This window comes from Agelaius phoeniceus, chromosome 5 (genome assembly GCF_051311805.1).
Source record: "Agelaius phoeniceus isolate bAgePho1 chromosome 5, bAgePho1.hap1, whole genome shotgun sequence".
NCBI classification, from domain to species: domain Eukaryota; kingdom Metazoa; phylum Chordata; class Aves; order Passeriformes; family Icteridae; genus Agelaius; species Agelaius phoeniceus.
Genome location: NC_135269.1, coordinates 22114700 through 22140418, shown reverse-complemented (window position 1 = coordinate 22140418; position 25719 = coordinate 22114700). Strand labels below are relative to the sequence as shown.

The 25719-nt window shown below is 51.7% G+C and overlaps 2 protein-coding genes across 3 annotated transcripts; both read right to left on the bottom strand.

Moving 5' to 3' along the window:
* Positions 1 to 221: 221 nt before the first annotated feature.
* MCM5 (minichromosome maintenance complex component 5) lies at positions 222 to 9789 on the bottom strand. Its single transcript, XM_054632027.2, has 17 exons — positions 9678 to 9789; positions 9275 to 9457; positions 8311 to 8437; positions 8081 to 8209; positions 7217 to 7389; positions 5823 to 5978; positions 5568 to 5734; positions 4752 to 4923; positions 4539 to 4650; positions 3642 to 3785; positions 3289 to 3354; positions 2537 to 2713; positions 2321 to 2433; positions 1973 to 2101; positions 1591 to 1733; positions 1001 to 1128; positions 222 to 579 (listed from the first exon to the last, which is right to left on the bottom strand). The coding sequence occupies exons 2-17, from the start codon at positions 9439 to 9441 to the stop codon at positions 478 to 480; spliced, it is 2205 nt and encodes a 734-aa protein (XP_054488002.1). The 5' UTR covers positions 9442 to 9457; positions 9678 to 9789; the 3' UTR covers positions 222 to 477.
* Positions 9790 to 11759: 1970 nt separating this feature from the next.
* Positions 11760 to 17937, bottom strand: HMOX1 (heme oxygenase 1). Of its 2 annotated transcripts, XM_054631350.2 has the most exons (5): positions 17784 to 17937; positions 17345 to 17465; positions 14540 to 15031; positions 13813 to 13924; positions 11760 to 12485 (listed from the first exon to the last, which is right to left on the bottom strand). In XM_054631350.2, exons 1-5 carry the CDS (start codon positions 17813 to 17815, stop codon positions 12349 to 12351), a joined length of 894 nt encoding a protein of 297 aa, XP_054487325.1. In that variant the 5' UTR covers positions 17816 to 17937; the 3' UTR covers positions 11760 to 12348. The 2 variants fall into 2 exon arrangements, with proteins under 2 accessions (XP_054487325.1, XP_054487324.1); XM_054631349.2 differs by lacking the exon at positions 17784 to 17937 and having other exon boundaries at positions 17345 to 17656.
* Positions 17938 to 25719: the final 7782 nt, after the last annotated feature.

The following is a 25719-nucleotide window of genomic DNA, read 5'->3' as shown; positions in this document are numbered from 1 at the left end:
TGTGCCAACAGGCTTCATGCCTTAATAGACAAACCCTGAGTGAGAAATGAGTTTCTGGCTTCAGGGCTGCTGGTGCTACCCATGAGGCTGGAGCCTGAGTGAGAGTAAGTGCATAAGGGAGGGCAGGCAGGAGGGACACCTTTCTATCCAAAATCCTGCACCCCCTTCAAAGGAGGAAAGGGATCCATCCCCTCTGCCCCTCACGGGCAAAGACCCCAAGCTACCAATATCAAGTTTTATTTTAATACAAACTAAAAGCTTTTAAAGTTCAAAGAAACATGGACATGACACAGCAACAGAGCACACAAGGGACACCTTGACCACCACAAACCCTGGTTCAAGATGGAGGCCTGGGACTTTTGGGCTCCCCAAGGAAAAGCTTCTTTCAGGAGCAGGCCCCAGCTCCCAGGGGCACTCTGCCTGCTCCTGGGCAGTGTCAGCAGCAGCAGTTCCCTCCTGGAGCCTGGGACAGGGAGGTCACTTGATGCGGTACAGGACCTTGCGCTGCATGCGGTGCTGGATCTCCCCCCGCCGCATCATCAGCTGCAGCACCTTGTAGATGGCGTGTTCTGGGTACTTCTGCAAAGGGGGAGAGTGGGGGAACATGAGCCAGCATGGAATAGCTAACAGGAGCTCAGCAGGAACCTGCAACCTCTGCCAAAGCCTGGCTAGGACTCTCTAAAAGGAGCAAGCCCAATAGCCCAAGACACTGATGCTTTCCTTATTTCAGATCTGACTGCAGCCAGTGTCATAAATCCAACAGTTCTGGTTTCAAGGGTAGGACCCCAAACAGCCCCAGCCCTCAGAGGTTTCGCAGAAAATTACCTCAGTCTCCTTAAACTCTGCAATCACATTGCACACCATTCCCTACACACAACTTCTAAAGCATGACCAAAAGGTTCACCAGTCTGCTCTTGAGGAAGGGGTTTCATGTCCCCAGCAGCAGCCTGGGGTCCCTGGTTTTCCCTGGAGCCCAGCCCTCTATGGGTCCCTGGCCCACCTGGCGCATGAAGTCCTGGACGATGCTGTGCTCGGACACCTGGGAGCCGATGGCGAAGCGGCGCTTGAGCTGCTTCTCAATGCGGGACAGCATCTCTTGGTCCTCCTGTGTTGTGAAGCCTTCTGCCCCTGCAGGGAGACACTGAGTGAGCTCTCTGTGCTGCCCAGCTGTCACTCTCCAGGACACAGTGCTCAGCTCCTGTGTCTCCCACCACACCTGCACAGCTTACAGACTTTAGGGAACCCACTAACAACTCCACTGTAAAAGGCTGTGGAGCTCCAACCACAGAACTGAATGTGGGAACCACGTCCAGCACCAGATTTTGCCCTTGGGACCACAAGGGGCCAGACCAGCCCTTCCCTGGGCAGCACAGGAGATCCTCAGTGTCTGCCTTTGCCCTCCCTGTGAGGCACAGTCCCACGATGGCCCCTTGCTGCCCAAAGCATCCCTTTGTCTTTGCTCAGGAAGGAGGTCCAGCACCTGCCCCTGACAGCCAGGTACTGAGAGAGGAGCAGTTTGTCTCTGCCTGCCCTGAGCAGCCAGGTCCAGCATGTCTCTCCTACCCCCAGCACAGAGTATCTCCTCCTCACCTGACAGGCTGCCCGACATGGCCGCATCGAGCGTGGACACGTGGAAGAGCCGCAGGGCCTCCTCCACGTCTGTCTCGGTGGCAAAGGGCTGGAGCCTCATCTTCGCCAAGGACTCGGCAATGCGCACAATGGCCTCCAGCTGCCTGCAGCCACCAGAGACATTCCCTGCTTTCTACTGCAGCTTCAGGGATGTTTTCTCCCCCCCAACTCCAGCCATCCCCACCTCTCCCACTCTGTGCACCTCCTGCCTCCCCCCACAGCACTTTCAGGGCTCGGGGCCACACTCTCACAGCCCAGCACTGTGACAGCCCCTTCCTGGATGAGCCCAGTAACAGAGCCCTAGCCCCAGAGGTGCTGGGGGCGAGGCGGGGGTGCTGCTCACCGGACAGTGATGGGGATGCTGGAGCGGCGGTCGCTCTCCTGCTCGTGCTGGCGGGTGCCGCTACGCATCAGGATGTAGCGGTTCTTCAGCTTCTCCGCCGCCCCTGCTGACAGCCGAGGGCCACACTTCCTGCAAGGGGAACACCAGCTGGAGCCAGCGCCCAAGGGGAGGGTCCCCCGGGCACCCCTCCCTTCCCTGGGTGCTGCAGCACCACTGAGAGCTCCTCTTTCACCGTTTTCCCAAGGCAGGAGTTAAGAGAAAGGGCACCCAGAGTGCCGGGTGCTTTGCCTCTCACCACTGCCTCCCACTGCGCAGCCTGGGGGTGCCAAAGGCACGCCCGACACTCACGTCCGACAGAAGGAGATGAGCTTCTTCAGCTTGTTCAGCTCGATCTCGCCCTCCACGGCCTGGGTCTGCGTCAAGGCACTCACGTGTAAGGCCATCACGTGCTTGGCCAGCGTCTGGGAAAGCAGAAGGCAGTCAGAGAGCAGGAAGGCCCTGTCTCCTCCTCCTCCCAAAGAAAGGGGCACCCTGAGTCCCAGCTGCACCCGCGGCTCCACGCACCATGTCTCGCTCCTCATTGTGCTCATCCTTAACGATGAAGATCATGTCAAATCGGGACAGGATGGTGGGCATAAAATCAATGTTCTCCTCGCCCTTGGTATCATCCCAGCGCCCAAAGACGGAGTTGGCAGCTGCGAGAACTGAGCAGCGGGAGTTGAGTGTGGTTGTGATTCCTGCCTGTGGGTGAAGGCAAAAAAAAAAGGATGGTGTCAAGACCCCCTCCATGTCACAGCAGGTCATTATTCAGAGAAAGGTTGAAAGCCATTTTCAAGGACTCACTGTAATCACTTGCATTTAAATAAAGCCCCATAAGTAGCACCCAGTTGCTCTGTAATGGTGGGACAGGACCCACATGTCCTTCTGAAAGGGGACTGGCTTCAGCTGAGACTTGAGCACTGAGTAATTTTATTTAAAACCTCTTATCAAGGGCGGAGACAGAGGAGACCTCACCCCAGGTTTGTGATCTGAGACACAAACACTGGGCAGACAGGGCTGAGTCCTCCTGGGCAGCTCTGGCACAAAGCATGGGTTTGCAGGTGCAGCCTGACAGCCAGCAGCAAGGAGAAGCCATGAAGTTCAGGCTGCCCAAAGCCTCCAGGCAGGGCTGACTGCTCTCAGACCAGCGACACCAGCAACCATCAATACCACTGCCTGGGCTCTAAAATGGGCAGTTCTGGCAAAAGATGTGTGGCCACTGGTTGCAGGGCTCTCAGATTCCCACCTCAGGGCAGCATGCTCAATCCACAGCTCACCTTGGCAATGGAGATGGTCTGCTGCTCCATCGCCTCATGGATGGCCACACGGTCATCCTCCCGCATCTTCCCATCCCAGGTGAGAGAAACCAGGCAAGGAGAAAAAGTCACCATCAGTCACCTCTGCCACATACTTACTGAAGTGACCCCCCACATAAAGGTCTGTGAGGACCTCTGCCCAAGCAGGCAGGATGCAACTGAATTTCCTTGCAACCCCATCCCCGACCTTCCCTGGAAGGAAGTGAGGGAGTGTCAGCAGAGTTGCCCTTCCTCCTGCAGCTCTGGGCTCTGCTGGGACAGGCTGGCATCCCAAGGGGTCTCCTTCCCACTCCCACAGGCAGCCCCACAGGTACCTTGTCAAACTCATCGATGCACACCACTCCTCCGTCTGCCAGCACCATGGCTCCTCCCTCCATGAAGAAATTCCTGGAGACAGGGTCACGGATCACTGAGGCTGTCAAGCCAGCAGCACTGCTGCCTTTTCCTGAGGTGTACACCTAGTGACACGTGGAACAAGGAAAGGGACAGGACATCAGCTGCAGCAGCACCCAGGAGGCCACTGCTCCAGCTGAGAGACAAAACATCCCTGGCACCACAAAATCCAGAGCTCCTGAGGGAAGAACCTCCAAGAAAAGCCCTCAGCACATGTAGAAAGCAGATGTGCTGGGTGAAGAGCAGGGCTATTGCCTCATCCCAAGCCTCAGACGAAGCAGCTGTGACACACCGGAGGGCATGCAGACACAAACACAGATATTAAGTACAGAAGAGGGAGTGATTCATTGTTTGGTGGGCTGCTGCATTAGCTTTGTTTGCCCCTGGAGGGAACAATACAGTCAGAGGCTGAGTTTAATAGAGACTACAAAAAAACACAGCTGAAAACATAATTCTATGCCTGGGCTCAAGCTGGAGGTCCGTGCCTGAGATGCAGTCAACTTAATTTGTCCTGACCAGCCAGCCCCTCTGCTGATCAAGTCTCAACAATAAACAGCAGCACCAGGCACGTCTTTGGACATATGCTAACAGCCTGGCTCACAGCATAATAAAAGGCATGACCTTCTTCACCTTCCCTCCCTCACTGCCCATCCCTTCTAGGCTAGTACTGGAAATGGCAGTTCGTGCCTCTGCCAGCAAGTCTGCCTGTGGATGCACAAGCAGGTGTCTGCCATGACCACGGTCTTGTCTCTGGGGCTAGACAAGGAGCAGAAGAGAGAAAAGGGGTGCACTACAAGTGGGCACCTCAAGGCACGTACCCCAATGGGTGAACACTTCTCAACAAACTTCAGCAGCTGGGATTTGGCCGTGCCAGGGTCCCCCAGCATCAGCAAGTTGATGTCCCCTCTGCGGGTCAGGCCATCCGGGAGCCTGGAGCGATGGGGTTGGGAGAAGAGAGGGAAGAGAGATGGTGAGCGTTTATTTTGATAACAAAACACTGACTTTGGAAACCAGGGCTGACTCTTCCCCACCTCTTGCGGGAGCCCCCAAACAAGAGGCAGGCGATGGCCTTCTTGATGTCAGTGCTGCCGTAGATGGAGGGTGCGATGCTCTTGGCAATGGTCTCGTAGATGTTGGGCATGGCAGCAAGGCGACGAAGTTCCTCCTCTTCTTGAGGGGTCACCGAGCCACTGAAGCCATGTCCTGTACAGGGATGAGGGGAATGATGCAACAGTGAACAAATAGAGGTCTTAGAGGAAACTGTATCATTCCCCCCACACACACTACAACCAAAATCCCCTCTTGAAAATCATGCCAAGTGCCACCAGGTAGGAAGGGTGGAGAGGGCAAGCATCTGCTAACCCAGCAAGGCAGGCTGCTGTGTCCTCAGAGGCTGATAAGAAAAAGCAAGGATCTTGGGCAAAGCAGCTCTGCAGGAACCAGAGGGAGAATTACAGTCAGGACCACATTTTAAATACAGTCTTAACCAGGGACTTCAGCTGGGATCCTCAGGGATGGTTTAGCCCTGGAGGACCCAGGCTGAGACCTCCTCATTTAATATGACTGGGAAAAAGCCTTACTTTTTCCCAGAGAGCCCAGGACAAGTCAGACCCTGGAATGGCTTGAACCCTCTGCTACATTAACAGCTCTCAAAAGAGAGCCCAGGACAAGTCAGACCCTGGAATGGCTTGAACCTTCTGCTACATTAACAGCAGAGAAGGATGAAGGCTGTGATTTCAAACAGCTCTTGCTGAGGGATCACTTCCTTGTTCAGGAACAGGGTGGGAAGTGTCTCCCAACACCAGGCTACCAACACAGACCAAATGCACACCAAAAGCAGCCCTCACCTGAGCCCTCCGTGTCCACCTGGATGCCCACCACACGGATGTAAGCGCTCCGGATGCCCACCCCCACATTGTAATGGCTTTTGTTCTTGCCCTGTGCAGATTTCTTGATGGAGTAGATCCCCATGATAGTGACTCTGTTCCCTGGGACAACTTTGTCACACAGGTACCTAAGAGGAGACAGGCAGAGGATGGTGGTGGGAAAGGATGGCAGCAGCGCCAGCCAGCAGGGGCAGGGTGGGAGGGCTGTGCCAGTACCTGTCACAGTAGAGCTGCAAGTGCCGGGGCATCTCCCCGTGTGGCACGGCATCTGGAGACTCCTGCAGTTTCAGGACCTGGAAATCCACGCACTTGCACTTATCTGGCATGATAAAGTAAGGGTCCAGAGGGCACCTTGGGCGGCCAGCTTGTTCTCTGTGCAGAGAGATCAGTCAGGGGAGGCTGTTAGCACTGAGGAGCCGCCCCTTGGAGCAGCACCTGTGGAGGGGACAGCAGCGACAGCAAGGGACAGCTGCCCTTCCAAGCAGTGCCACATCAGCAGCTAAGGGCAGACACATGGGGCCAGACCAAAGGCCAGCAAGCCCTCTGTCTTGTCTTCTACAAGTGCCAAATATGTACATGAGAACAAGCCAGAGGCAGGGTGACACTTGTCTGAGCACTCTCCCTGCCTCCCACCCCTCCTCTGCTAGCTCTAATTCATTAATTACACAGAGGGTAGCAGCACAGACTCAGTGACACGGCAGGGCGTTTTTCTTTACAACCTCATGCACGAAGCAAATGTTAAGTGGTTTCTGGTGAGAAAGCAATTAGCAATGTGACAAGGCTGACATCCACCTTCCAGTCTCTCAAGCCATATCTGCCTAGCTAGATTACAAGTTCTCTGAGACTAAGAGCAGCTCCATGTCCTGCTGCTGTCTCAGAGTGGCACAACTGATGCTTGACTCCATGCAGGGCTTTCAGGTAGGGCAACACCAGAGAGCAGATGCACTCATGCAGTCAGGGATCAGGAATGAGGTGCTGTACAGACCACACACATTGGGAATGATCCCTAGCCCAAACCCCTCTCAAGCTCCATTAGAGTTCAGGTGCAGAAAATAAATACTGGCAGGTATGAGCCCAAAGACACAACCCACCAGGACAGGTTGCCTCGAGAGCTGCAGCACAATGGCAGTCTAATGCTCACAGTTCTCAGAGGCACCAGGAGCTGTAAAGCAGGATAAAAAGGCCAGCAGAAAAGCATCCCTAAGGAAGGTAACACAAAACAGCCCCCTCAGGAGTGGGAATGTGGAAGCAAGGAGTTGGTTTGGAAAAGAGGAGAGCAACTTAGCATTATGGGACAGCTGGGGACAGGAATGAACCTTTAGGCACAACAGGCGAAACTCCCTATGAATAAGAAGAACTCCCTGGACACGGTCACTCAACGCTGCATGCAGCACTGACTGTGCAGCGTCACAAGCAGCACGCCCACAGAGGGACAGCTAGAACTTGCCAGCCAGAACTGCACACTGGCCCAGGGGCAGCACAAAGGGTGCAGGCAGAGCCATGCAGATCCTGCTGCCTTGTGGAACAGGGATTCTGCAATGCATGGGACGCAGCAGGAGCAGGAAGAGGGAATGCAGTCTTTTCTGGCCCTCCAGCCTGTTGGTCCTTACGTGTTGCACTTCCTGGGCAGGGCGTAGCCCTCCAGGCCCGGGCGCACGGCGATGTTGCTGATGGTGTTGCGGCAGCTGCGGCACTGGATGGTGATTCTGGTGGCCTTGGCTCTCACAGGGGTTGCTGCAATTACAATCCCAGGGATCTTCACAAGGTGGGACATCTGGTCAGACTGAAAAGGCAAAAGCGAAGGGAAGGTGAGAAAAGCATCAGTGGAAGATGGATAGGAAACTACAAAGCATGAGAGCAAAGGACAGCACACTCTGTACAGAGCACCAACAGCAATAACGTCCCTGCAGCAGGAACCAGCAATAACAGCCCTCTGCAGTCAGATTTGAGCTGCAGAGTAACACTGCTTGTAAATTAGTGAGTGACCTGTTGTGGTGTTACATTTTATTTAAATGGTATGCTCTGTCTCACCCCTCGAAAATGTACAGTTTATTCCAAGCCTGTGATCCTCCCCTGAAGTAGCATGTATCTGTAATCCCATTGGCCCAAGGCTTATTCCGTGCTCACTTTGAATCTCCCTGTAAAACTGTGTGAGGGAGACGAGGATCTCTCTTGGCCCTTTGCTCTCTCTTGGCCCTTTTCTACCTAGGCGCCTCCACTCTTCCCCTTTCCCCCTTCTCCCTCAGAAACCTTGCTGCTCCTGGGGGTGGGACCCCCAATAAACCCTCACCTAATTAGCCCCCTCAGAAGCTGCGTGGAGTCTCCTTGCCTGCCTGCTGCTATCAGGGAATTTACAGCTTAGGGGGCCCCCAGGGACTCCCTGGGAACCCTCAAACAAATGGCAACAACCTGTCCTGAGCCATGAGACCAGATCCCCAAAGCTCCCGTGCAATCACACCACATGCTTCACTCACCTTCAGGCTGCGGATGTTGGCCGCGTTGGCATCCGACCTCAGCATCACTTGGATGTCCTGGAGAGTCTCCTCCCCTGAGGGACGAGGACGAGTGACCTCATCTGCAACTTCTTTTGCTGCTTCTTCCAACTAGAGAGGGAGCAATGGGCTAGCTATCAGTGGGTCTGTTACAGCAGAACATCAGAGCTGCTCTCGTGACAATATTTTGGGTTGCCAACCCCCATCCTTACCAGCTGCAGGTGCTCTGTTGGCTGCTTGTACAAATAGTCTGCGAGATCTTCATCAAAGCTGGCCAAGTCTTCCATCTCCACCTCCACCCAGTACTGCCCCAGGTTGTAATGCCGCTTGAGCTCATCCCTGTAAGGCAGGAAACAGCAAAGGTTTGCAGGGATCAGAAAAGGCAGGCTCTGCTGGGAGTCCTTGGTTTGGAAAGCAAGCAGGGAAAATCAGGTGATTTCCAGGAGAAGCACAGGGGAAGCTGGGCAACTTTTCACCCAAGCCCACTTTGAAAGGTGACACAAGACGAGGGACACCAGTGCTGCAGTGGCAATGTGAAGTATTTACTGGAGTTACATGACCAGATAAACAGGGAGAAAAAACCTGCATGTAGGATAATAATTACTATACATAAGATGTGGTTTAAAGCAAAGGCAGTAATAACAGAACAGACAACATTTTCCTTACAAATGCCAGGATTAATGAAATTCAGAGGCAAAAGCCCGTTCTAACCCTGATTATGATGTATCTCTATGTTTTCTCAACGTGTTGAGCTGTCTCTCCAAACTGCATAAGCAAAAGGTGGCCAAAGGAACTTCACAGAGTTGGAAGGCATACGTGCAGAGTGGTGCACTGATTTAATAGACACAGAAAATTCTCCAAACCAGAGAGCACTACAACTTCAAACACAGACCTTGAATCTCAGAACTAAGTGCAAGCCTGGCAGTGTGGATCCCTCTATTGCTATCTTTTCCACTGGCTGGCTGCCTAAAAATTTGTGACAACACCGGACCTCTGCTTTTCTGTCACGTTAAACACAAACACCTCTTAATACTGAGCTTTTTATGGCCGACGAGAAGAGACAGAGTGGCTACTGTGTTTGTGGGGTGTGCACTGCAGGAGGGAGGTTAAGAGCGGACTGGATGTGCAGATGGGGATGGGCAAGGCTCAGAAGGAGAAAAGGGGCCACAGCAGCACCTGTATTTGAAAGTGAAGCCCGTCCGGTCCGTGCCCACCCGGTACTGCCGCAGGAACTCCTTGAACCGCTTCTGCAGCTGCGACTTCCGAACCTGCCCCTCGTCCACGGACGCGTCTCCCCCGAAACTGTCGCTGTAGTAAATCCCGGGGTCGTCGAAGCCGGACATCGCGGCCGCTGCTCCGCTGCGGGGCGGGAGCGCTGGCTCAGCCCCGGCCGCCTCCTTCCCCCGCCCGCACCCAGTGCCCCGCGGGATCGCCCCAGCCGAGTGCCCCGCGCCGCGCCCCACGCACGGGCCGCGCTCTTTCCCCGCAATGCCCCAGGGACAACCAGACCCCGATCCCACCCCGATCCCGACCCCGACTCCGACTCCGACCCCGACCCCGACCCCCCGCCGCTCCGTACCTCGCTCCCCACCGGAACCCGCTCCCAACTTTTTCGCGGCAAAAGCGGCGCGCGGCGGAAACCAAACCGGGGCAGGGAGCGCGCGCTGCCTCCGCCGCCGCGCGCTGCGATTGGCCCGCCCGCCGCGCGCCGCCGCTGATTGGGCCGCAGCCGCCCCCTCGCCCCCGCCCCGAGAAGGAGCGCGCGGCGCCCCTGCCGCCGCTGATTGGCCGGGGCGCTCCGCCCCCTGCCCGCCCCCAGCGGTGTGGCGCGAAATCTGGGAGCGAAGGGCGGGGGGAAGCGAAATGGCGGGCGGGCCGCACCATTGCGGCGGGGCACGGGGGGGGAGCGGGCGATACCATCGCGGGCGGTGCGGGAATACAGTGGATTAATCACTCCTCAGGCTCCTGGGATAGCCGGGGCCCCTCAGTGCTTCAGGGCCGCAGGACACGAGTCCTCCGGGATGCCTTCCTCCTGGCTGTTTGTGAACTTGGGGGGAAGGCTGGCAGGTCGCTGGATGCGCAGTTTGGCCCCGAAGCGTGGTAAAGCGCGCCCTAATGCAGAGCGAGCTGGGAGTGCGTGGCAAGGGAGGGTTCAGCTGCAGCCCGCGGGAAATGAAGAGGGTGTCATTGCTGTACAGAAACCAGGTGTACTCATACAGATCATAGACAGGTACAAACAAAGCCTTGGTCTCCATTTCTGCGGACTTGAGGCTCAGTCTGGAATCTTCTATGTGTGACAGCAATGGCTGTGAGATACCCAAAGCACCGTCTCTCTCCTGGCATGAGCAGGGAGGGTATGATACCTGTCAGAACCCATATTTTCCAGCTTTGAGGTTGCAGTCAGGCTCTCTGAGGAGAGGAGAGGGGCTGAGTGTGGTGCAGTGTGTTTCTGAGCTCATGGACATTTGTTTGTCTCTTTGGGATCTGAGCTTCCTGGTCATGTTTGAATGAACAAAATGGTTTAGTTGGGATGGTTTAGAGTGGCTCAATAGGTAGAACTTAGTTCAAATCTGAATGAACAAGTTCTTGTATTTAAATAGCTATCAAGCAATATTCCTGCTCTTCAAACACCCGACTATCTTTTTCAAGAATTAACTATTTTTTCTGGCAGGTGGATCCAAAGAGAGAACTGTTAAAGGGGGTTGGGGAAGGGATGCAGAGTAGAAAAGAGCCTGAGAATGATAACAGTCCTGTTTTCCCACTGCTCATTCTCAGCAGGACCTGCCTTCTGATTCTTGTTCTTTGAGCAGGTTCAGTGCTGATCATTAAAACAGATCAGTAGGAACATGTTTCTTTGGGATTAAGGTCACAGCCAGAACAGGCACATCACGGAGACAGGTTGATCACAGAGGCTTTCTGGGTGATAACAGAGCACTTTTGTCAGTACCTGCAGTGCCATACCCAACTGCAGCCTCTCCTGTTCTGGGAGAGCTCCTGGAGCAGGCAGGGCCTGTGGCTGCACACAAACCCAGCCCTCCAGATGTGCCTCAGCAAAAGGCAAGGAAAGCAAGCTGTGTGCATGGGCTGCTCCAGCAGTGCTGTGTGTTTGGAGTGCCTTTAGCAAGGCCACCTGTGTGCCAAGTCCTGGGAGTGAGGGTGAGGGCAGTGGTTGTGTGCTTGATGCCTCCCTTTCAGCCACCTTGACCAAAACCTGGGATGCCTTTAACTTTTGGGAGGTGAAAACACACGTGGCAATTCTGATTCCAGCTGAAGCTGTTGCAGAGGCAATGCAGCCCTTTGCTGGCAGCTCAGGGAAAGCTTCCTGGTTTCAACCAGCTGAGGGTCCCATCACATTTTGCTTGTGACAGAATAGCAACCAGCTCTTATGTGCCACTTCCACCCCCTATAAATACTCTGCACGCTCACTGAATTTCGTGCTGTTTCTAGAAATAGAGAGAGCAATGTGTAGGAGCTGAAGGAACCTGCCCCAGCTTAGAACAGGTTATTGTTAGCACTGAGTGGGAGCAGAGTCTGGCTCCCACTTCTGTCTATTGTTGTGTCTGTGCAGGCAGCAGCTCCAAAAGACATAAAGCCAGGAGGAAGAAAGACACCTCCTTTTTCCCCAGGTAAGGCTTTAATAATAGGAAACACCAGGCTCAAAGACTTTACATTGAAATTTATTATGTGTATAAATTATACAACCAGACAAGAATGACACTATATGCCCAACAACTGTCTTTTGTTTTTCAAAGACAAAAATAATGGGAAAAAGAAATAAAAAAGACCTACTAATGTCATGTAAAATGAACCCATGGGAGCATGTGGCTCCACAGAGAAAGTGATCACAGTATTATCTAGCAGTATAAAAAAATCTGAGCAAACAGAGCTCCGAGGAACTCCATCTTTCTGAGGAAAGACAGATGCCAAAGCTGTGTTTCTGATCCTGTAGGGTTTTTGTAGGCACTCTGTAAAGCAATGACAATTCATGGCCATTGCTTTTAGCCTTTTGCACCCTTGTTTTTTGGTGATAAAGTTAGTCTCTGAGAAGAGCTCACACCAAGCACAGGAGAAACTTTGCCTGAACCCCCTTACAGCACTCTTTGATTTCCAGGGAGAAAAGTCTCCTAGTATTAGTGGCAGAACCAAGATCACAGTACCCAGTCAGGGGTAATTTCTCTCACAAGGACTGGGGAAGGTGGATTAGTTCAGGGTGAGGGAAGTCACAAAGAGAAGGTGAAGGTCCTGCTTTTTCACATGGCAAACAAGCCCACGGCGACCGTCATGGCGAGGCAGCTGAGCGCCACGACCCACCGCAGCAGGGAGGGCGTGCCGGTCGTGTCTGCGCTCCTCAGCTTTGTCCTCTCGCTTTCCTTCCCAGCTGCTGCACCTACATCAAATTGGGAGAAGAAGCAAATGAAGACAAGTGAGAAGAGTTTGTGGCAAGAAGCTGCTAAGGTGCAGTGTTTGCTCTCCCCAGTGCCAGAGCACACCCTGCTGGATTTGTCCAGGGAAGAAGGAGAAAGCCCAGAGCCCAGCTGGGAGAAACAGTGGCAGCAGGTTCTGCTCTCCCAGTGGAGAGGGGAAGCAGCAGACTTGACCTGGGAATCACAAAGGCCCACAGCCCCTCTGCCTGTAGGTGACCACCAGCCTCTTCCCTTGTCTCCTTACAGGCTTACACGTGCACTGCCCAGCTCCATCGAACCCCTGATATGTGCAGAAGACAGACAAATACTGAAGCTAGGATTTTAAAAGGAATTTTCTGTCCTACTTCTTACTGATTTAATTAGTTCAGCATCTAAAGACCTTGAACAGTCTTCAGCACTCCAAGCAATTTCTGCAGTACGACTTCAGGATGGGATTCCTCTTCCAACACCAAATTTTTCTGAAAATCTTACTTGTATGCATGTATTGGGAAAGGAATGGCAATGTTTCACAGACAACTTTTAATGCCTTTCCCACAGAAGCTGCTTTAAGCCTCACTATCCAGAGATGCTTAAGGTAATGTTTGCTTTTCATCTTTGCCATGGAAAAACTCTGGTTCAATCCAGGATGCACTGAAAACAAATCTCCATTTTAGTTTCAGAATGGGTAGGCCATTTTTTATTTGAATTGTGTGTCCTCATGGAAACTACTCTGCTCTGTAAACATCTGAGCTCACTCCTCACTCAGGTACAGGCCTGATTACATTCCACCATCCAGAGCAGTGCTCACTGTAAACCCAGCTCACTCTCTGCAGCATTTTCAGCAATATTTCTGGGAGGCAGGAAAATGATCAGAGGGAGATACAGTCCAAAAGGACAGGCTGCTGGATAGGACTGTGTCCAGAAGAACCTCTGTCAGCATCACAGCACCACGGCTGATCTGCAGCACCCAAAATTGATGCCCTTGCTTCTGTGAACTCAAGGTCAGTTTTCTCTGTGGTGAAGGAACCTTACATTTGTTAAAGCCCTAGAGGTGGAGAGAGGAGTCTCTTTTTGTAAAGCTTCCTCCCTGACACACTTTTTGAAGAGCCCACATGTGTTATCTTTGCTCTGCCATGTCTAGAAGAAGTTCTGCACACAGCAGTGCCTCTCCTTGCACTGCCTGCTGATGGCTGGAGATGGGGCAAGCACCTCATGCTTGTTTCCCAATGGCTTTTACAAACAAGGACAGAGGAGGGGAGGAGGAGGGAAGGAAGGAGCACTGTGAAGCACCTGCCCTTGGAAGTGTCTTACCGTGCTGGTGTGATTTGTTGACGTTCCTCGTGCGAAGCAGCTCTGCCTGTGGCTGCACAGGGTGACCATTCTCCTGGCCCTTGGACACCAGCTCCTGCAGCGCCTCGAACACCTGAGGACAAGAAACACTGTCTCATTATGTGGCCTCCTCTTGTTCTTTCCCTGGACCCCCTGCCCCTTCCCCAGGCACTTTAGGAACTAGAGGAAGACACGAGGTTTCAGTCTAAGTCTCCTGGCACATTTTGCATGGAGCAAAAGTTGTCTGTGAGGTCAAGAGGATGTCTTTCAAACTCCTTGTTCTCTTTGCAGGTTCTCCCTGAAGCTTTCAGCTAAGGAGAAGGCTATTGCCCACCTTCTGATGGGAAGGAAAGCAAGGTGCCTCTCACCTAGTCAGAGTGCACAGTGGATCTGTGTAACATCACCACAGAGGCATAGGATACTATGTAGTAATCCCCACTCACAGTATTAACCCTCATTCATATCTGAATAGTGACACATAGAAGAGACTGGATTCAAACACTAAGGGAGGGAGAAGAGCTTTTCAGAGACCATTGTTTTATTTGGCTGCCAGGTTGGAGAACATGGCCATCCAACTCTGACCAGCTCACCCTGATCCGCAACTTCTCATAAGCTGCCCAGTGCAAATACTGGCCTTGTATTTCCCCCGTAGCTATTTTCTTGTTTGAGAGAGGATGTGGGCTGGCAGGGCTGGCTGGTTGTTACTCACCCGTATATTTAACAGGAATGCTTTCTTGGCCTCCTCCGTGACTCTTTTCTTAGTGGCAAGGTCCATCTCGAGAGCATTCATGCGGGAGCGATAGAGCTGCTTGAACTTGGTGGCATTGGAGACCCCATCAAAGGTGAAGAAAGCCAGCCCTTCCCCAGTGCTGGGCAGCTGGAGAGCCTTCTGGGCAATTTTCTTCAGCACCTGCCCCCCTGACAGGTCTCCCAAATAGCGAGTGTAGGCATGGGCCACCAGGAGCTCTGGCTCGTTCTTGCCTATGTAGTGGAGCCTCTCGACGTATTTCTGAGTAGCCTCAGGACAGGGGATCTCTTCCCTCCAGTTTCTGCCATAGAAGTACTTCAAGTCTTCCTCCAGGGCAGCTTTGCGGTGCAGCTCGGCCGGAAAATACAGAGGGGCATAAACGGGATTGTTCTTGTTACGTTCAATCTCTTCCTCCAGAGCAGAGTAGATGAAGTACAGGGATGCTGTAACCAGCTAAAAGAGAAGAAAGAGGGTGAGCTATAGGTGCATCTCTTTGTCATTTTCAAGTCTGTGAGACAAATTGTACTAACAATAAAGGTACTCGTGGGCACACCCACTATGAGTCACAAACATCTGTGATGTTGCAGATTTCCCACGTGGAAAACAGTGCAAGGTACAGGGAGACACTGTTTAGCCCTTCCCTTCTGCTTGAGATAGCAATCAGGTGAGCCCTTTCCAGCAGGTATTGGTCTTACTTGCTCTGAAGTCACTGCCTTGCCTTCAAGTTAAAGTCTGGCAGCTTGATGTGATGTAAACTGGAGCCCTGTTTAAGCATTCCTGGTCTCTTCCCGTTCCCTCAGTCAATAGAAAGGGTATTCCCAAAGGTATCCTTTCTGGTACATTGTTCAAATTTGAATGCTCCAAAATGTGGCTTCCTTTTGTGGGGCCTTGTGAGATGATGACACACCCTGGTTATTGTTCAACATATTCATCCTGTCAGCATCCCACCGTCCTGGGAACTGAGGCACCACCACTCTGCTCACTTAGGCCTGCAAGTGGGGTTGCCTCCTCAGTTGCCCCAGGGAGACAAGATAAAAGGGATCTGGAAGCCCAGCCTGCCTCTGAAAGATGTCTTTGTGAAGGAGTGCTGAGAGGCTGTGTTCTCCCCTCTATTTTGAAACCATTGTTATTGTTGTTTTTCCCAGCTTATGTGATACTTTCTTCTATCTGCCAACTTTTCCATGTGATCTGAGACAATATAGCTGTGTTCTTTCCTTCCCCAGGCATTCTGTTTTCAGAGGCTGTTACACCTACACAACCCCTTCCTTACCCTGGGACCCCTTGTGAGCAGCAAATGGTAAAAGATGAAGGTGTTGCAGTAGAGCTGAGTCAGGTTTGGGTTAGGGGGATTATGTTGCTCACAGGAGAGAAAGCTGTTTACTTTCTCACAAAGCAGTCAGTTCTGCAATGAGAGAGTTCCTGTTTCAACCTTGCCCCATTGTGCCAGAAAATAGGACTTTGATAAGCACATGGGCAGTGACTGGTTGTGGAAACAAATATCCACCATCTGGGGGGTCACGTAGCAGGCCAGATATATAGGTCTGCCAAGAGAGTAAACAAAAACAGTTTTTTAAACAGTAACCTGTTACCCAGCTTACCGGAAAAGAAACAAAACATGGGAACATTGCCTTCCAAATTAAGCAAAAATGCAGCTCAGCTGATTGTTTTCAGAGGCAGGTAGTGGTTTAATGAGAAACATGGCTTTTAGACACTTGTTAAATTTTAAAATCCATGTCCCATCTCATTCAACTGTCAGCATGTAAAAATCATCTAAGAAACAAAGTTTTATTCCTGAAGGTCTTTTTACAGCTTGCCTGTGTCAAAGATCACTGCCTAACCAATGCCATATTTCTTACAGCAGGAAGTCAGCACCTGAGATTGAATTTATGCTTGGCTAAGTATTCTGAATACCATCTGTCAGAAATAAGCAGTCTTTTTCCTAGTTCTGTGGATTTATTTGCCAAGGAACAATCCAACAACAAAGTAATTAAGCCACAGGTTGAATTGGTAGCTGTTGTTTGCAAGTCCATGTGTCACTTCCTATAGCCTCTCAGGAATTTCTAGCCCAGGTGTTTGTTTTGGTTTTGTTCTTTGCTTTGTTGTGTGGCTCAGATCCCAGGAATTGTATCTAGCCAGGTTAGGTTAATATGTGGAAATGTTTCTCTTTTATCTTGAAAAAAGCAACAGGCTCCTACTTGTTAGTAGCAGACACAGATTGCTCAAACTCAGTCTGGTTTTGAGTTATTGTTCATGATCTCAGCTGTGGTATAACTCAAGTGACAATGCAAAGTTCAGTGCCAGCAATGATCCCACATCCTCACTTTCTCACCATCCCATCATTATTTCTAGCTGCAGCTGCTTAGAGTGTTGTAAATACAGAATTCTCCCTCTTTTGGGCATTTCAGCTGCTCAAGTATCTGAACATAGTTCTATCTCCATTAACTATGAGTGGCAATAATAACATGCAGGGATTTATGAAGCAAGAGAAAAGCAATAGCATTAGTCCCATCAACCTCTGTCCTTTTTCTCCTGTTTCAGCTTGGCTGCCCATTGTGATATGCAGAGTCCTTTGCCACCTTCTGCAGGGGGAGCCAGTAACACCTCAGGGTGCAGAAGTTTAATGTTTTTCATAGGAGATGCTGATACATCATGTCCCTATCCTCCTCACCTGTACTGGCCCCATCCTGCCCCCTTTAGTCCCCTCTCAGTCTCCATCTGATCTATCTGGTGAGGAATTCCCATCCCCAAGCAATGCTGCTGAAGTACCTTAAACTCCTGGAGTGACACCTGCCCCTTCTGGAAGTTCCTCATGAACGGTGTGTTCTCTGCCTGCTCGTGCACCTCCTTGGTAGCTTCCTTCAGCAGTTCTGACAGGTCTGTGGACATCCTGGGGAAGAACAGTGAAACAGGTATTAGTGCTGTCTCCTCTGACAAAACAGATCTTTGCTCTCTAGGACAAAAGGGGGAGCCTGGGGTGGCAGAAAAAGGAGCAGAGCGTTCCCGAAAGATGTGGATGAGACCCAGAGAGCACCAGCTTTCCAAACAGTGTCCCGAGCAAGGAAGACTGACAGACTCCATCCAGAGGTGGAGGCAGCAGCATGCCTTTCCCTGCAGAGCAGGAACAGGAACAGCATTCCTAAAAGCAAGGCAAGAAACACAACACTCCTCTGACAAAACTTCCCTCTCACTCCCGTCCCGCTCTCACCTCTCGGAGTTGTGTGACTGGGAAGTTTCCATGTTTCTCCACTCCTCTGCTTCCCTGCTGTTGCTGGTGCTTTGCTCCTTCCTTCCAGCTCCCAGGACAGTGAGGCTCTGAGCTGGGCAGCCTGTCCCAATCCAGCTTTATAGTGCCAGGCCACGTGAGCAGGAGCGCTGACCTCAGAGCAGCACAAACTTCTTACAACACAGCAGCACTTCCCTCCCAGCCCGCTGACACCCCTCCTGGCCCCAGCCCCCAGGAACCAGGAGGAAGTCACCAGATGCATCCTGATTACTAAGCAAAAACCAGAGGACGTCCAGAAACTTCTCTTTTGAGGGTGCCTGGCTCTGTAACCCTTTCAGTGCCTTGCCCGTGGCAGACAGAGCCCGGGTATTGCCAGAGGTGCTCCTTGTCCTGTGCACGGCAGGGTTGGACAAGGAGGGTGGATTTACAGAGCTGATGCCTGGGGCACAGAGGGCAGCCTCCTCGCCCTGCACCCCAGTCTGTGTGCCTTGCCCCCTGCCTGGAGAGCTAATCCAGCCCTGACCTTCACCTGCTCGGGCACAGCTCAGGTATAACCATCCCATCTCCCGTGGCTGTGCTCAGGCACCACCAGCTCTGGCCTGCTGGTGCCAGACCTGCCCTTGTGCAGCTCCCCCTTGCCCTGTCACTTTGCACAGAGCCAGCACAGGTGTGCCAGCACCCATGCACAGCAAAAGCCCTTCCATGCTCTCCTGCTCATGGAAACAATGGCATTGGATGCGTTTGACAGCTGGCTCCTGTCATCACCACAGCAGAGTGCAGGGCAATTCAGGAAAATAGCACACCCATCTCCTAGATTCCCAGGAGGCTGGGGGTAGCTGAAAAGATATCATACAGGACTTGAGGGACACTGAGGAAATCTGCAGGGACTTTCAAAGGCAAATAATTCCTCTGATTTGGGAAAGGAGTTGGATATGGTGCTTCTACCAGTAGGTGTTTCTCTGCTGGGTTTTTTTTGTTGGTTTTTTTTTTTTTCTTTTTATAAATTGGTCAGTGAAACAGCCAGCAGATGATGCTGGGCCCTTCTTTCCCACCTGTAACTATGCTGGAAGCTGGGCTAGCAGGGGCAGGTGATGCACTGGCTGGGTGTACTTTGGAAAAGCACACATTTATGCTCAGCCCAAAAAAGCAGGGCACCTAGAGCCACCATTCCCCTGCTTCTGTGGGTGTGAGAACCTCCCTGGTACGGTGGTGCAGGGGGTGGTGGGGAGGCAGAGCCTGGGTGGAAGGAGAAGGGCTGTGGCATCTGCTGTCCCTCTGCAGCTGCCCTCTCTGTGGGTGCTGCCATCCCAAGCCAGCACCTCGCCTGTCTCCCTGTCACTGCACCCACACCAGCCCCAGCAGGGCTGGGGGCTCTAAGTTAAAAGGTTCTTCTGGAAAGAGTATCCTTCCACACTTATTTTTTTTTACTCCAGCAGACATCTGGCATGCAGTGTTCAGGAAGGATTACTCAGCATTTCCATCCTGACTCAGCCAGACTTTTCCTGTCTTGCTTTTGTCTTTTAAAGCAACAGTGCACGCTGACAAAAGCTGATGTTCCATTCTTACCCCCATGCCACTGCAGACAACTTGCTTGCTTTTCTGGAAGGTAAAATAAATTTATCAGGATGTCTTGAACCTTCAAAGCAAGTGTGACAAAGCCCCAAACATCTCCTGAGAATGCAGAGTCCATGTGTAGAGCAGACAGCCCCAGGGCCAGTCCCTCCTGAAAACATTGAAACTACAGTTTGCCACAGGAACAGCCCTAAAATGAATGCTTCCCTCTAGCATAACTCCTTAAAACTCTTGTTTTCTGTCATTTATCAGTGAGTCCTATTCTGACAGGGGAAGCTGGAGCACAAATTGAACCTCTAGTTCTAGTGAAGTAGGGAATATATGGAAATTACATGAGAATAAGAATTATATTATGAGAGTGTATTATTCATTTTGTGAAATACCATGAAAAAAATCCAATCCTCCAGCCCTGCCCCTCCTTTCACCTGCAGCCCTGGCAATGCACCCAGTTCTTCCCAAGGACTTTATGGGTGCTTTCAAGCCAATGATTTTGTCCCCAGAGTGCCCACCTGCCTTCTCCCAAGAAGCTGCATGCTTGGAGGCCCTATAGAAGATATATCCCAAAGTTCTTTTCCCTTTATGGTAGGTCTGAGTCAGACTGGGGGAAGAAAGAGAGGGTCTCTAGTCATGTTGCTACCATTCCAGGTAGGTTTTCTGGCTTGTGACCATACTGTCCCAGGACATGGAGCAGTACCTCCTCTGGCTCTTGGGGCTTTACCTTCCCCTGGGCAAGTCACAAGAGATGCAGCTCACCTCTGCCAGGAGATTTGCAAAGGTGAGACAAGCAAGCCATGCCCCATAAATGATTTATGCTGTCTGATTTCTCTCTGATTTGGGTTTCTTGGGATGGAGCAGTCGTGAGACAGCCTAGCTCTCTGGAAAGGCCCAAATGCCCTGCAGCAAGATGGAAGGAGAACTGAAAGTGGGGTGTCATCATCTTTGCAGTTGCTGGCCTGGAGCTTTCTGGCCCCCGCCGTGTTGTGCAGCAGGGGCTTGGATTGCTTCTGCTGTGCTGTTGCTTTATGATGGGTGGGAGGTCAGTGCCACCGAGGGAGCCAGTGTGCCAGCAGGGATTTCTGAGGGACCATCTCTTCCTCAAAGAAAACTCTGGGAGTTGGCACTTGAGAGCAATGAATGGGGAGGGAGGTGAGTGCTTTTAGTGGAAAGAGCAAACTGCTCCCAGAGCACAGAGGGCCATGGGAAATCAGAGGCCAGCCCACATCCAGGTCACTAGGAAATTCTGCTTGAATATCACTAAAGTCTCAGAGCTGTGGTCTCCACTGTCCCTGCCAGAAGCCCTGCTGTCTCCTGCCCTTCCAGGAGCTGTGGCTGGGTGCTGCCAGAGCTACTCACTGTGAGGACACCAGCAAAACTGCCCAGGGGATTTCTAGCAAAGATGAATAAAGTAGCCTCGGGCAAGGTATTTGTAAAAATTCTTGCTGGGCTTAAAAGCCTGTCTGTACATCCCAGCCCCTGAGAAAATGCTTAGTCACGAGATGGGAGATGAATGGTTAAAAACAACAGAAAGTTATTGAGGGGTCAGTGTTTCCATGTGGAACAGGGAAGTGAGGAATTTTCTCCTTTTTGTACATTAACAGCCTGTTTTGCCAGTAGATTTATGGCCAGAAATGTCTAGTTACACAGGCAGTCACGGGATGCCAAGTCAGCTCTCTGAGTCCCTTGTGGGCAGCGCTGTTCCACTCTGGGCTCTGGCAGGCAGCTCCCAGCGGCTCAGCTCAGCTTCCGTGGGGAAAACCGGCCTTGGCCAGCTCAGAGGGGCTCATGGGCTCTCTCAGACCGTGACACAGCAAAATGCAGCTGCCTCAGAATGCTGAGTGCAAACCAGGCAGCTGAATCATCACTCAGGACCAGGATTTGCTGTGTAATGCTAGGGGAAAAAGAAGTTACAGTAACTGCTTAAAATGACTTGCTGGAGAAAGGAGTCTGTGCTGGAGTGTACAGGGATATCCTGTGTGTTAATTTGTGTTTACCAAAGGGAGATTACCTCTCCCAGCCCCACCTTGGCAGAACTGACTGCGCTCCCTGCTCTCTCAGCATCTAAAAATCCCAGTCTAGATCAAAGATACAGGTGGAGAAAAAGGAGGTCGAGAGTCCAGTGCACTGGAAATCCCTATGGAGAGCCCAGGCACTGCAGCTGTCCATGGGGCTGGCACTGCTGGTATCTTTGGAGGGTTGTATAGACAGACATGGCTGTGCTAGGCAACCCCCCCCACAGAACTCTGGAAAACAGTGTGGTGGGAGATGGAGGCACAGGCAAATTTCCCAGGATAAATGAACCAGCATGACAAAAATAGGAAATGCAGATTACAATAAATATTTTCATAGATGTATGGGTATATGTGTGCTGCAGCACATTGGTGTCTCCAGCACATGGCTGTGAGCAAGGAGAGAGCCTGGGCTGTCTGGAAACAGAGCAGGGAGAAAGAGGAAGAGCAAGTGCCCTGCAAGGCATGGGCCTGACCAGAGTCAGGCAGTGACCTTAAGCACACAGCAGGTAATGGGTACACTGGGCTGAAATTTTGGGAGAGGGTGCATAGAGCCCACCATGCTTCCTAGAGTCTTGGTGGTCATGGGAATCAATCCTGTGTCCAGCTAGGAGCTGCTTTGGCAGCCAAAGGGAGGTGTGGAAGGGAATGGGGCAGAGTTTGCAAATAAAAATTCCATTTGTGCAACTGTTTCAGTCGGTGCTGCTGCCTCCTTTGTTTCAGTGCCACAACCATGGAAAACAAACTGTGCCCTGACTGTGAGACAGAACAAACCGTGAAACTTTGGATTTGAAAAATCACACATATGCAACAAAGAGGACCTTGTACCACACTGCTCACACCCTTTTCTCAGGAGGAGGAACGGGAAGCCAAGTTTCGCACAGAAAGTGAGACCCAAGTCCCCCCTCCCTGCAAGGTTTCCAAATCACCTGTGCGTGGTTCCCTAGTCCAGGGTACAGGAGAAGTGCTGGGCCGCAGGAAGGGGCTGTTTCTGGAGATTTCTCCAGTGTTCCGGAGCACAGGGAGCGGGGCCAGGAGCAGCAGCTGCAATCTCAGCGCAGCGGAGTCACCGCCCTGCGCGAACAGCCCGAGGTGCAGCGCTCCGTGACTCAGCAGAGCCCCTCGCACAGCTGACTCAGCATCGGCCCGGCCTGACCCTGACTCAGCAGCACGCCCAGCTGGGAAAAGGTGACTCAGCACCAGCGGGAGCCCGCTGCGGGTTTGGGGGCTCATGCCCTGGCGGAACGTGCGGCATCACTTGCAGCCACCGAGTGTTCCCCTTTCAGCTGTCCTTCCCAGAGCCGCCCCGGGTCAGGCAGGAGGGTTGGAAAAGCTGGTGTTCCAGGCTGGGAAAGCTGCAGCCCTCTCTGACCCGGGGACACGGAGGATTGCTGTGTCCGTCTGCTGTGGGACCTGGACAGTCTCCGCTCTGTACGGGGGAATCAAGGCATAGGAACTCTGGGGTGCCGGATGGGCACTGGCTTTCACCTGTGCTGGTGCAAAACAGCAAACCCAGGAACAATGTATGGGAATGAATCCATTTTAGAGACTGGCATTCGGGATGTGCCAAATTTAAGTGACTCAAGACACACACAGAGTGTCTGTGGCACAGACTGTGCTCCCTCCTTCACTTATTACCAAAGATCACTCCAGGGCAGGCAGGCAGGACCTTATTTACTCCACCGAGCTGCTCTCTGTCTTGGGAGGGTGACAGATACATGCTGACGAAGAGAAATAAGCCAAAGAAGGGTTAGAAAGGGCAGATATTACTTCAAAGACCTTAGTTTAGGGCAGACTGGGCTCAGCATTGGAGAGCCCTGTGCGCTATGGAGCTTACAGACTGCAGCTGGTACAGCAAAAGGGCCAGACACCCCCTTTTTGGGGGGATGCATTCCCCGGCATCCCAGGCACCGAGGAACCAGGGCTTTGGGCTCAGCCCTTCCCCTGAGCAGTGCTGGGCACAGCAGGACCTCGGGGCGGTGGCGGCAGCTCTTTAGCTAAATAATCATTACCAAGGCGACGTGGGATTTGAATTGAAGTGTTCGATTGCTGGGTGTGGTCTGGCAGAGGCCGAGAGGGACCAAAGGTACTCGGCAAGTGGTGAGAATAAAATTGCCTGGTGTGGGGTGAGCCACCCCCTCATTGCCCAGCTGGAGCTGGTGGTTCATGGTGTGCATGCCAGCACAAAACGTGTCCCTGCCCAGGGGCAGCAGGGCACTGCTGGCAGATCACCCACACCTTGACTTTTTAAATTACCTTTTTTTTTTTTCTTCTTTTTTGGACTAAGACTGCTAAAGAGCTCAGAGAAATTGCCACCTCCTTCTCACTGAGACTGATCTGGCATTTAAGTTTTTTTTTTGGTTTTTTTTTTTGTTTTTGTTTTTTTTTTCAAGCAGCTAAAAATACCAGTGAAGTGCCTCACGGCAACCTTTCTAAACACAGATTTTCCTACCACTCTGTGCTGGTGAAAGAAACTCCCCATAAGCCACAGGAAAGCCGTGTCCTTGCCTCACCCTGCTGTCAAATTTGCTTCGTGCCTGATCCACACTTTTCTGCCGAGACTGAACAGGGAAACAAGCGCCTGGATACAGGCACACGCAGCTTTTCTGTGCTGCAAGGGAATTCCTGATCCCTCCAAGAAAATCCCTGCTGCAGAGCCCCCAGGACTCTCTCTGGCAGGGCTGAGCCCTCAGCCTCTCTGTTGGCCCAGTGTAGCAACCCCTGCACCCCCATCCAAGAGTGCCTGGCTAGAGCCAATGTCCAGCCTTGCAGGAAGGCTGCTGGAGACAGCACTGCAGCACACTTGGACTCATGGGGAGTGATCCTGGCAGTGGCCATCTCTCTTCCCTTGCTCCTGAGCACTGCAGCTCCTACTTTTCCTCTCATTTGTTTGTATTGTCTTCATCCACCCTTAGCAGCACCAACAGTAATCTAAGGGAAAGGGGAAGTGGCTTTATTCTCATTTTGTGAAGGGAGGGAGAATTTTGTTATTCAGAATAAGCTTTGAGGAAGTTTTGACACGGCAAAGCAACACGAAAGTCCTGTGGAATGGAGAACAGCCTTCCCAGTGAACTGACTTGGGACACTTCTGTGCTGACTTTGTGAGACAATGCTGTGGGAAATCAGGACATATTTTTGTTATCACCCTTTAAAAAAAATTCACATACTATTTGGAAGTTAGTGGTTGGTAAAAGAGAAACATGTAATTTTTTGCCTGTATGAATGTGATGCTGGCATGCCCAATATCACGCTACCCAAACATCATGGAAATTCTCATTAACTTTTAGTGTATATTTAGTTTTTAGAGATGTCAAGCAACTCTGACCCAGTACAAGGAAGTTATGTCTTTCTTCATCTGGCATAGCAACAGCTGTTCTGGGTCATGCAAAATATCTGTCCAGGTCAGGATCTTGTTCCCAGAGTGGTTATTAATGGATGCCTAGGCAGAGCATGAGCACCCCTTCCCATCCTCCGTGCAGTCACAACGTGTGGGTGAATCCATGTTCTGGAGTAGTCGCTGTGCGAGGCCGCACAGGGCTGATGGTTGCAGCATAATATTAGACTACGGAAAAACTTTGTTTTGTTTCTGTCCCCGGAGGTGGCGGAGCCTTAAGCAGGTCCCTGCCAAGGGAGAGAGGGGCTATTCTCTGTAATCGGGAAGCCCGGGCTTGGGTGTGCGAGGGACCACAGCCATCTGGTGGTCAGAGCGAGCAGCACTGTTCTTTCTAAAACAGCATCAGAAGACTTAAAAAGGGAAAGGCATTTAAAAGAATTCCTTACAGTGCTGTCATTTTTTTTTCTTTTTCGCAATCATGAAGCAGTTTTTGCCAATGCGAAGTGCCCAGCCAAAAATTAAAATGACCCCTTGCAGAACTAGCAGGTTTTTGGTTTTTTTCCAAAGTTCCTTCTCAAAAGAAACCTTGCAAAATTATTCAAGGTATTACTGGTATAATCTACAACAAGTATGACAGTACTAATTTGGAATCTTTCTATGCCTTCATCCTTGAAAAAGAGCTACATTGTCACTGTTGGATAAATCTCAGTGGAAAGCACTGTGACCATGGCTGGCTGCACAGTTGAGAGGGGACAGGCTCACCCCAGAAGCCACAAGCAGCACTCTTAATTTTCACCTGTTGGCCATCGATTCTAACTGACCTCACTTGGCAGACACCAAAAATGCTTTCCATCTGTTTGTCCCTTGACAAAAATAACAGCAACCCCTTTCTACTGCACTCAAGTCTTCCTTGGGGACAGCTCCCTCTTGCCTTTGCCAGGTCCTGTGCTAGCTGCTTGGGGAATTAAAAACAAGGTGAGGGTGAAGATGGGGTCTTTGTCCTGAC